The 12,162-nt window shown below is 43.2% G+C and overlaps 1 protein-coding gene across 1 annotated transcript; it reads right to left on the bottom strand.

Annotated features, from left to right (window-relative positions):
• Positions 1–3,165: 3,165 nt before the first annotated feature.
• On the bottom strand, positions 3,166–11,985 carry si:dkey-6n6.1 (uncharacterized protein LOC100170811 homolog). Its single transcript, XM_046337163.1, has 10 exons — positions 11,749–11,985; positions 11,341–11,466; positions 9,074–9,222; positions 8,199–8,694; positions 7,805–7,920; positions 6,488–6,623; positions 6,154–6,311; positions 5,385–5,524; positions 4,296–4,622; positions 3,166–3,888 (listed from the first exon to the last, which is right to left on the bottom strand). The coding sequence occupies exons 1-10, from the start codon at positions 11,903–11,905 to the stop codon at positions 3,696–3,698; spliced, it is 1,998 nt and encodes a 665-aa protein (XP_046193119.1). The 5' UTR covers positions 11,906–11,985; the 3' UTR covers positions 3,166–3,695.
• Between the last annotated feature and the right edge of the window lie 177 nt (positions 11,986–12,162).

Genomic DNA, 12,162 nt, shown 5'->3' with positions numbered 1-12,162 from the left:
TGGAGCGAAGGCTCGAGAACTATAGGGCCTCTCTAAGAGATAGAACATTTAGAAAACGCTGATGTCATTTTCAGTTTATAACCTGTGGGAAAATGTGTATGTGGCAGTACTCTCTTGTAATAAACGTTGTTACCTGACTTTTAAGACTGGTCTCGATCTACTTCATGCATAATTAATTAATTTACAACTCATTAATGAAATAGAGAGAGTGCGAATTTGATTTTGGCTATAAAACATATAGGAATTTAGAATTCCTCTAACAGTTAGGGGTTAGGTTTAGAGTTAAGTTTAGGGTTAACTTTAGGGTTAGGAGTTAGGTTAAAGGATTAAGGTTAGGGGAAGCGTTAGATAACATGCAAGTAGTTGCAAAGTATCTAAAAAAGTAGTCGGTATTGCAAAGTTGTTAATTAGCTAAAATGCCAAAGTTGTCCGTATTGAGATTCGAACACGCAAACTTTTTGTTTTTAAATGTTTACTTTATACACCTAGCCATCCACCCAAAACAGCTACCCTACTTTTGTTTTTGCGTTAAGTAACCTTCTGTCTTACGTAACCAGACATTTACTTTGTTACGTCTAGTCTATGAGGCCAGGCTGGAGGGGCAAATTTCTAAATACAATGAATGAGATGGATGACAAACAAAAATCACTTATTTGCTGTTAAATTAAATCCTTAGTCTATCATTTTGTAATAGATTTGTCTTCCTGCAGTGAGCACTTTAACTACAGTATGGGGTGGCTCAAAGTTTTGATTGTTTGTGAAATGATCCGTGTTTGTTCTGTCTCAAGGGAAATTGATCAACAGCTATAAAAGGAATATATAATTTGTAGGCTAGGTAGGATTGCGTCACACGCAGAATTCTAAAACAAATCATTTAAATCTACATAGTCAATTTCAAATGTTATATATTACTTTAACAATCAAAAAAAAGTTCAACCAACTGTAATAACTCTGTAGCATATAGTGTCTTCTAACTGCAAATAATACTGAATATATGATCATCTTTAAGTCAAGAAGATCAAATATATTTACTGTGACAGTCACGAGACAGGAAGACACTTACCGTAAAAAAAATACAAAAAATAATGTATGTGTAGAGGATTTTAAAATAAAGATGAATTAAACCTCAAACTGATATACAGGATAAGTGTTTTATTCCATGAAATGGTCCTTTATCTGTGAACCCATCTGCCAGCAGAGTCAGGACTCTGCACAGTACCTGTTAAAAACCGCAGAAGGAGTTACCAAAAGTACACTGTTCAAAAAAATAAAGGGAACACTGAAACAACACAAAGTAACTCCAAGTCAATCACACTTCTGTGAAATCAAACTGACACTTAGGAAGCAACACTGATTGACAATACATTTCACATGCTGTTGTGCAAATGGAATAGACAACAGGTGGAAATTATAGGCAATTAGCAAGACACCCCCAATAAAGGAGTGTTTCTGCAGGTGGGGACCACAGACCACTTCTCAGTTCCTTTGCTTCCTGGCTGATGTTTTGGTCACTTTTGAATGCTGGCGGTGCATTCACTCTAGTGGTAGCATGAGACGGAGTCTACAACCCACACAAGTGGCTCAGCTAGTGCAGCTCATCCAGGATGGCACATCAATGCGAGCTGTGGCAATAAGGTTTGCTGTGTCGGTCAGCATGGTGTCCAGAGCATGGAGGCACTACCAGGAGACAGGCCAGTACATCAGGAGACGTTGAGGAGGCCGTAGGAGGGCAACAACCCAGCAGCAGGACCGCTACCTCCGCCTTTGTGCAAGGAGGAGCAGGAGGAGCACTGCCAGAGCTCTGCAAAATGACCTCCAGCAGGCCACAAATATGCATGTGTCTGCTCCAATGGTCAGAAACAGACTCCATGAGGGTGGTATGAGGGCCCGACGTCCACAGGTGGTGGTTGTGCTTACAGCCCAACACCGTACAGGACGTTTTTCATTTTCCAGAGAACACCAAGATTGGCAAATTCGCCACTGGAGCCCTGTGCTTTTCACAGATGAAAGCAGGTTCACACTTAGCACGTGGCAGACGTGACAGAGTCTGGAGACGCCGTAGAGAACGTTCTGCTGCCTGCAACATCCTCCAGCATGACCGGTTTGGCGGTGGGTCAGTCATGGTGTGGGGTGGCATTTCTTTGGGGGGCCGCACAGCCCTCCATGTGCTCGCCAGGGGTAGCCTGACTGCCATTAGGTACCGAGATGAGATCCTCAGACCCCTTGTGAGACCATATGCTGGTGTGGTTGGCCCTGGGTTCCTCCTAATGCAAGACAATGCTAGACCTCATGTGGCTGGAGTGTGTCAGCAGTTCCTGCAAGAGGAAAGTATTGATGCTATGGACTGGCCCGCCCGTTCCCCAGACCTGAATCCAATTGAGCACATCTAGGACATCATGTCTCGCTCCATCCACCAACGCCACGTTGCACCACAGACTGTCCAGGAGTTTTAGTCCAGGTCTGGGAGGAGTGGGAGGAGATCCCTCAGGAGACCATCCGCCACCTCATCAGGAGCATGCCCAGGCATTGTAGGGAGGTCATACAGGCAATTGGAGGTCACACACACTACTGAGCCTCATTTTGACTTGTTTTAAGAACATTACATCAAAGTTGGATCAGCCTGTAGTGTGGTTTTCCACTTTAATTTTGAGTGTGACTCCAAATCCAGACCTCCATGGGTTGATAAATTTGATTTCCATTGATAATTTGTGTGATTTTGTCAGCACATTCAACTATGTAAAGCAAAATGTATTTAATAAGAATATTTCATTCAGATCTAGGACGTGTTATTTTAGTGTTCCCTTTATTTTTTTGAGCAGTGTATTTTAAGCCATAACCAAGAATTGGTCCAGTCCCCTTTTCATTGCCACTTTTGTTTGTGAGAGAGCGAGAGATTTTAAACTTCCTCATTAGGTTGAGAACTACAGTAAATACACCAATTACAATCCAACCACCTCTGGTGAGCTAAGAAAATTATGATATATGCCCAAAATAATCAATTTTGTACTATCCAAACACTTAAATACAGTATCAACTAAGGATAAAACAACCAGCAACTGCCTCTACCCAGTGCTGCTCATGTAGATTGTTTGAGCTACTAAGACCTACTCAGGCTATTTAAAGTAACCATAGACAATGAACAGCAATTATTTTCCATGTTTTATTTTCAAAATGTTTCATTACACAATTTGGTCAAAGTTGAAACAGTTGTTCATCAATTCATTAAAAAAACAACAGTGAGTCTAGAGTAGAGGGCACTACTATCAAGTAGCTACCTGGATCACCCTGGGTAACTTGCACATTCCGTTTCTTTTGATACATACTACTATCAAGCAAGATTAAAGTCACAAGTCAAACCTAACACTGCCTTACAGAGTGACTCTGTGAAACAGGTCAAAGACAAACACATAATCTGTCTGTTTACTTGTGATAATGAAGCCCACTGACAAAGGGCTGGTTGCATTAACATTGCCCTAGACGTATGGTAAGACTTGGGATAGAAGTCTAAGTTCACCTGTTGCATACAGTGTGGGTATCACAAGTCTGACTAACCTAATCACAACGCATCAGAGAAGACAATCAGAGACATGGTCAGAGGGAATTATGTAATGAGGCACTAGGTCAAACCCAGGACAAACTGACAGGAGGTTGGAGAGAGGGGTGAAAGAGGAGGAGGGAGGGGAGGAAGAGGGATACTAGTAATCTTCATGGTGGTAATCTTCCTCGTGACTCTGTGGCCCTAGTATGATGCTGTGGTAGGTCTTGATGCAGGAGAGGGCAGTGGGTGGGATGAGGCGCCGGTCAATCAAGTTGTACTCCAGGTGAACGGAGACTAGGGGCGAGTCGTCGCTCAGGCGCGTGTCACACAGAGAGTTCAGAGGAACATACCTGCAGGGAGGAGAGAAAAACAGACAGACAGCTGGGCAATTAGTGACCACTGATAGAATGACAGAATATTCAGACAAGACAGAAGGACCTTTGACCCGATCAAAGGAAATAACAGAGAGAAAACAAAAATTACACAGTGAGATTACACAGTGAGATTCAATAGATTTGGATGTGCCATTATGGTTAGAGACTGCATGTGGCTAACTGGCTATCTGTCTCTATTTCGAAAAAGAGTACAGTACTGTGCTCTTCTCAAAGTTGGTTTGTCTCCCAGTGGGATGAAGAGGACAGAGGGAGGAACTTAATTACGCTAGATAACGTTGTAGCTGAGTTACCAGATAACTTCACAGTTGAGTTACCAGATAACATTGTGGTTGAGTAATATGTTAACGCTGTGGTTAATTTACCTGATAACATTGTGGTTGAGGCGGAGGAGCTGCAGGCTCTTGAGCTTCAGTAGCCCACTGGGGATGGAGCGAAGCTGGTTATGGTCCAGCAAGAGTTCAGTCAGAGTGTTGTACAGACCCAGGAAGGACACATTATCAATGCCGTCGTTGGCCAGCCTGTTGTGGGACAGGTGCAGGAGGTCCAGTCCCGGTTTCATGTGGCCAAACACGTAGCCAGGGATCCGCTCAATCTGGTTGTGGTGCAGGTGGAGCTGCTTAAGGCCCACAGGGAGGAAGGAGGGAACATGCACCAGCTTATTGTGCGACAGATCCAACGACTCCAACTTTCTGAAATGGTAGGGAAAATACAGGGATATCTTTTGCTCAATATGTGAAAAGCTTGAAGACATGAAGAGATAGAAGGTAATGAATGTACTGCATTATGTCTCCAATTGACAGAGATTTTCAATTTTAGATCTATATTACTAGTCCACCTTTCCTTTAGAAGGCCGGTTCTATGTTTCCCAATCATTCACCAGAGGGTTCCATCATATCCATCACATCTATGCCACGATTTTGTAGTTTCAAACCACTAAGAGCCAGCAGTCCCTCCCTTAGGTTCTGGAGACAGTCAAGCCCAATCATAAAGCTGGACTGAGTCTGCTGTTCCGCTGTGTAGCCAGCCACATCAGCACGTCCCAAAACAATCTCCCGCTGCTTTTCCCTCCTCTCCCCCCCCTTTCTTCAAATATGCAATTAAAATTGTGCCCTGCAAACGTTATATTTTCCACTCATTATTGCCACTCAAACTGGGAGACTAACACATGCACTGAGTGTCAGATGAATTACATAATTTCACATTTTGCTTCAGAATCCTGTATGCAATCATGTTTATATTCATACATTTTACTACATCGTTTGTCAAAAAGTTATATTCAATACATTCATAAAGTAAATACAAAGGATCTGAAATACTGTATGTTTGCATTAATAGTCCCTTCAAGGTGGCGATCAAAACCAGAGTAGCAGTAATCAGTAATCATTGCACTGAACAACCTCCTAAATGCAGCAAAAGTAAGAATGGAGGGAGGTTGGGTTGTTGGGACTTACAACAGGTGTATCCAGGCCCTTGGGGCTATGCGGTCCTCCCGGATCTTGTTATAACTGAGGTCCAGAAACCTGAGGTTGACAGTCTTGTTAAGGATCCTCTCATGCACCTCTTCAATTCTGTTATCTGACAGGTGAAGTGTCTAGAAATACAAGTCGCAAAACACCTTTAGTATCCGTGTTTTTAGGGGGTTCAGGGGGACCTACCGTGTTGTGAAGGGGGTGAGGGGGACCTACCGTGTTGTGAAGGGGGTGAGGGGGACCTACCGGATTTTTAAGGGGGTGAGGGGGACCTAACCAGTCTACACACTACAGATCAGAGTTTGTGGTATGTATGGACCTAGCTTGCAATTACAAAAAACTATGCATGTTTAGTAAAACATCAGAAACCTGTCATGTTACTACATTATTGACGAGTCTGTGGACTATACCAAGACGTATTTATGTTTTATTATATACTGTATATTTTGACTTTATTCAGACAGTGGGGAAATTAGGTGGGGAAGGCTGGACGCAAGGGTTGAACTCTGGTCTCCAGTGTGGAGTTGTATACGTGACGTGTGCCGGGGAGTGTGACCACTACGTCATGGCTCTGCACCCAATAAGCATTTCAAATAAGGGAAAATCATTTAGCTTGATTGACCCAAATGTCTCAGAAAGACATGCCTCCCCAAGCTAAACCCCTCTGTTGGATTGAGGCTACTTAATGCATGTCATTGGCTCCTGCATGCTCACTAAAGTGGCATCACAGGCACCTTGTCCAATCACTGACCTGCAGGGTCATAGGAAGCCCAGAGGGGATGGCCCGTAACTTGTTGTCCTCCAGTCGCAGATAGATGAGTTTCTTCAGGGGCCGGAAGGTCAAAGGTGACACATTCCCATCATGGAAGTGGTTATCCTCAAGCTCCAGTGTCAGCAGTTTGGACAAACCTGAGGAGAGCCACGTTTTCAAATCGCAACACGACAATATAAACATGTCAATAATATCTGATGTAGTTATTTGACTTGTTTTCCAGATATTTGTTGCCAAATGGGCTATGCCACAATGCTAAAGTACTATTCTGCACATCCTATCAGAACAAATCTTTGTACACTCATTCACATACCTTTAAAGCTACTAGGTGTGAGGCCCAGGATCTTGTTGTCATTGATCTTCAGCTCCACCAGGGATGGCGGTAAAAACGAGGGGACTTTGGTCAGATTGTTGCCATCTAAATTCAGCCTCCTCAGCTTGGTCAGGGTCTGAAACAAGCCAAATATCCACCCACCTTATAACAGAAGGCGTGCTAGAACAGAAGGTGTGCTGTGATGTAACCTGTGTCCCTCTCTCTATTATGGCCAAGCACAAGAACTGCAATTTTAGCTTACGCTTCTACTTTGCTGTTTAAGAGATATACCATCAATGTGTGTTTCATTTGGTACACGGCCTTATACCAGTGTAACTACCAGCTGAATAACCTACATAATTACTATACTCTGTAATAGGCTTGTAGGCTATGTACATAATTGTGTTTTTCAATGGTGCAGGAATAGCAATTTAATTTCTCCAGCGATGGCTGTTCTCAGTGGGGATTTTATTGAATTCCACCCCGTCTTATTTATGAAGTTTCTCATAATGTGCTTTGTTATATAGTCTTTGTCAACTCTGAGATGTACTGCAAGCAGAGTAGTTGATAAACACTAATGTTCTCTCAAGGGAGTTTTTAGCACTGTGAGTTCTTGGCATCAAGGGACTATGACAACTGAGTGGGAACAGGTGAATGTTAGGACACCTTACCAAAAATTATTGTTCTGTTTTTAGTTGTGGCTTGTATGTTGACCGACGATATTCCCCAATTTATTTCAACAGCTAAGTGAGATTCAACCTGATGGAGCCAGATTCGACTTCTGCTCTTATGCGCTACCTGGGAGACAGCAGCAGTCCTTGCAGTCCAACTACAAGATGGATCATCTTGTTGAAACATTAGGCGCTACCTATAACTTAAATGACTATAACATGCACATACCTGTACTATTCTATAACAGGGTTTCCCTGTTGGTCCTGAGGGCTACCCCTGAGTGCAAGTGTTGGTTTTTTGCTCTAGCACTTACACAGCTGATTCAAATAACCAACTCATCATCAAGCTTTGATTATTTGAATCAGCTTTGTAATGCTAGAGCAAAAAACAAAACGTGCACCCAGGGGAGGGATCCAGGACCGAGTCTTGGAAACCCTGTTCTATAACACTAAACTGTGACATATATTCCATGTTAATATTCTTTCAGAACAGACCGAGAGGAATCCAGGCAATGCAGCATGAGAATGGTCAATAGAGCCCTTAGTAACATAAGGCTGAGATGTGTAGGTGGGTCTGGGAGCGCAGTAGAGGTCCAACTGGAACCAAAGACAAATATGTTGAGAAGAAATATGCTCCAAGACTCACCCGGAACAGGTCAGGGCTGATGGAGGAATCGTCCAGCTTGTTCTTGCTCAGGTCCAGCCACTCCAGGTTGGGCAGCCCAGCCAGTGCCTGGTGAGGGATCTTACTGATCTTATTGTCTGATAAGAGAATAGAACACAAACTGACCCAGTCACCTCAAACAGAAAAACCTGGGCCCTCATGCTATTGGACCTGCATTAGTGTTTATGCAGTATCTTTGTGTACAAACTATGTTTATATGCAACTGTGTATGCACCGCAAACCACATTTGATTGTATCGAAGCCATTATAGACAATGATAAATCCTTTGCCTTCACAAAATTCAAACTGATTAAACATTGCTTGACTATGCCAATTGTCCATGTAAGTAACATGTGAGATCTTTGTATATCCTTACCTGCCAGATAGAGGGTCTTGACCCCCTGATCTGAGAGGATGGGGATGTGGGCCATGCCAGTGCTGCCACAGGTGATCAGAGACTCCAAGAGCAGGCAGCCAGCAGGGAGAGACTCCATGATGCTGTGTCTCCTGGGGAACGTGACCACAGGATGGCCTGGCCCCGGCACCCTCACCACGGGTTTCCTAGTGGTGGTCTTAGTCAGTCGGCCAGTCACCATGGTGACTGGTCTCCCTGTCGGTGCCACAACCGGGTGCCTGTTGGCCCGCATGGTGGGCTTTCCCATGGCCCTGATGATGTAATCGTCATCGTCGTCATCATCATGCTCACTGTGGTCGTGGTCATCGTGATCGTCATCATCGTCATCGTAGGGAAGGTATGGAAGGCTGACTTTGGTTATCTTTGGGTCACGCCTCTTGGCCACAGGGACATCAGCCCTCCTAACCTCTGTCTTCACTGCCACTTCCTGTTTCTTCACTGCTTCTTCTTGCTTCTTCTGGGTGGCCACGGGTTTTACAACATAGACATCACACACAAAATATATATATTTAAAATGATTCTGCATTTGGTGACTCATTGTCCTCACAAATATCCCTGTCAGCCAATTCTCAGTCATAAACGCAGGTTAGTATTTTTCATCATGAATCTTGTCTTGGAGGCAGCTCTGCAAAGTGGTCACTCGCTGGCACAGCCAAAGTCATAAAATATGATTTTAAACCTAACCCTAACCTTAATCAGACTGCTAACCCTAAGTCCCGAAATCGCCCACTTCTGCCTCCAGGGCAAGAATGACAATAAACGCCAACCTGCGTCATAAACAACATTTAAAGCATTGTTAGTTCATTTGCCCTCTTTATATTCCCATGGGCCCCCACCACTTTCGCTGGAGTAACAGGCTGCTCCTCCTTCTGACTTCCTGCTCTCCTTTGGAAACTCTTCTTCCACTTTGGGATCCCCTCTTTGTCCTCTGCATTAGGGGAGGGCTTCTTGGCTTTGGGAGCCACTGTCTGCTGGTTGTTTGAACCTGAGGGAAAGGGCAATATATGTTAAATTCACATTTATACAGTATATGTACACATGTACAGTACCAGTCAAAAGTTGATACACCTACTCATTCCATGGCTTTTCTTTATTTTTACTATTTTCTACATTGTAGAATAACAGTGGACATCAAAACTATGAAATAACACATATGGAATCATGTAGTAACCAATAAAGTACTAAACAAATCAAAATATATTTTATATTTGAGATTCTTCAAAGTAGTCACCCTTTGCCACAATCGCTGTCGTGGTGGAAATGACCGGACCAAGGTGCAGCATGGTGAGCGTACATTTCTTTTATTGATAAATTTTGCCAACAAAACAAAGGAAACGACCATGAAGCTTACTTAGGCTTAATGCCACTAACAAAGACAACTACCCACAAATACAAAAGGGAAAAAATGCTGCCTAAGTATGAGTCAATCACCACCTTCCGGAGACACCTGAAACCCCACCTCTTTAAGGAATACCTAGGATAGGTTAAGTAATCCCTCTCACCCCACCCCCCCTAAGTTTTAGATGCACTATTGTTAAGTGACTGTCCCACTGGATGTCATAAGGTGAATGCACCAATTTGTAAGTCGCTCTGGATAAGAGCGTCTGCTAAATGACTTAAATGTAAATGTAAATGTAAATGTAAATGTATGATTCCCAATCAGAGACATTGATAGACAGCTGTCCCTGATTGAGAACCATACCCGGCCAAAACATAGAAACAAAGAACAGAGTTTCCCACCCGAGTCACACCCTGACCAACCAAACATAGAGAATAAAAATCTCTCTATGGTCAGGGCATGACAGCCTTGATGACAGCTTTGCACACTTGGCATTCTCTCAACCAGCTTTACTTGGAATATTTTTCCAATAGTCTTAAAGGAGTTCCCACATATGCTGAGCACTTGTTGGCTGATTTTCCTTCACTCTGTGGTCCAACTCATCCCAAACCATCTCAATTGGGTAGAGGACAGATGATTGTGGAGGCCAGGTCATCTGATGCAGCACTCGATCACTCTCCTTCTTTGTCAAATAGCCCAGTTTCATCATAGCGTTCAATGGCTTTTGCAACTGCACTTGAAGAAACTTTAAAAGTTCTTGAAATTTTCCGCATTGACTGACCTTCATGTCTGAAAGTAATGATGGACTGTCGTTACTCTTTTCATATTTGAGCTGTTCTTGCCATAATATGGACTTTTTGTAACGGCTGTTGGAAGGAGTGGAGGACCAAGTTGCAGCGTGGTACGTGTTTGTCTTTATTATTGGAACTGAACACTGATTAGCCAAAATACCAAAGAGAATGAACACAAACCAAAACACTTCTGTCTGGTGCAGAAAGACACAAAACAGAAAACAACTACCCACAAAACCCATGTGGGAAAAAGCTACCTAAGTATGGTTCTCAATCAGAGACAACGATAGACAACTGCCTCTGATTGAGAACCACAGGCCAAACAACAAAGAAATACAAAAATAGAAAATGAACATAGAATGCGCTAGACACTTTTACCAAATAGGGCTATCTTCTGTATACCAACCCTACCTTGTCACAACACAACTGATTGGGTCAAACGCATTAAGAAGGAAAGAAATTCCACAAATGAACTTTTAACAAGGCACACCTGATAATTGAAATGCATTCCAGGTGACTATCTAATGAAGCTTCTTGAGACCATGTCAAGAGTGTGCAAAGCTGTCATCAAGGCAAAGTGTAGATATTTTGAAGAATCTCAAGTATAAAATATATATTGATATGTTTAACACTTTTTTTGGTTACGACATGACTTCATATGTGTTATTTTATAGTTTTGATGTCTTCACTATTATTCTACAATGTAGAAAATAGCAAAAATAAAGAAAAACTCTTAAATGAGTATGTGTATCCAAACTTTTGGATGGTACTGTATGTATGTTCAATTCCATGCCCTGGTCAATTTGTACACTTTATGGCAGCATGGACCATTTCAACTAGAAGCTGCCATGAAGTCTAATAACCACAAATAAGAGTATAATCGTTCAATAACAATCTACAACTTGAATGATGAACAATAGGAGTGAAGGCAGACGTACAAACTGGCCGCTGTGTAAATGCAGCTGCAGCTTACCGGCACAGGGAACAGGGTGACAGCTGACAGTTCCCATCTGACACTGGCACACAAGGCAGGGCTGAGGCGACCACATAGCCCCGTCAAACAGGGACATCCCATTCACCGAGCACTGCCCGCTGCGGCCTGCAATAGACAGACAGACAGACAGACACACACATACACACACAGACACACATAGCATTACTCACCTGCACGACACATGATCCACAGGTAAAGTACACATGAAACTGATATACAAGCCCCACACTCCAATTCAGTCTTAGAAAACTGAATGCAGTTCTTTGTGAAGCATTGTGGACCACCCTTGAATTGGGTAAATGCTATAATTGCAAAAACTAGAAGCACTGCACATTTCCTCCATCTAACATTCCACCACCCTTTTCCAAAATCATGTTGAAAACTTACCGGGGAAAACAGCATCATTAGTATCATCCGGTTCAGATGAGTCAGTTGCTACCAGGGGTTTGGACCTCCTGAGCTTCTCTGCTCTCCTGCTGGGCTTCCCACTGATTAGTGAGACTGCTGCGCATAGGCAGAGACATAGGAGCACTAATCTGTTCATGGTCAGCTCTGGACTCTCCTGGTCAGTCTTCCTTTGGACAGTAACCCTTTCAAACTGAGTGTGAGGAATCTCAACTCCTGAAGGACCTTTATATACTCTCACCCCCAACAAATATTTTTTGGCCACACACCCCAGAAAAACCCCAAAGGTGAGAGGAGAGAGGAAGCAGAGGAGTGGGTGAAAAAGGAAAACATTTTCAGGACAAAGACCCTCTTTCATTCCTTTTCAAGAACCACCTCTTTCCTCTCCGCCCCTAG

This window comes from Oncorhynchus gorbuscha, linkage group LG03, assembly GCF_021184085.1.
Source record: "Oncorhynchus gorbuscha isolate QuinsamMale2020 ecotype Even-year linkage group LG03, OgorEven_v1.0, whole genome shotgun sequence".
Taxonomy (NCBI): Eukaryota; Metazoa; Chordata; class Actinopteri; order Salmoniformes; family Salmonidae; genus Oncorhynchus; species Oncorhynchus gorbuscha.
Note: the sequence above shows the minus strand (reverse complement) of the source record. Positions and strands in the feature narration are given on the sequence as shown.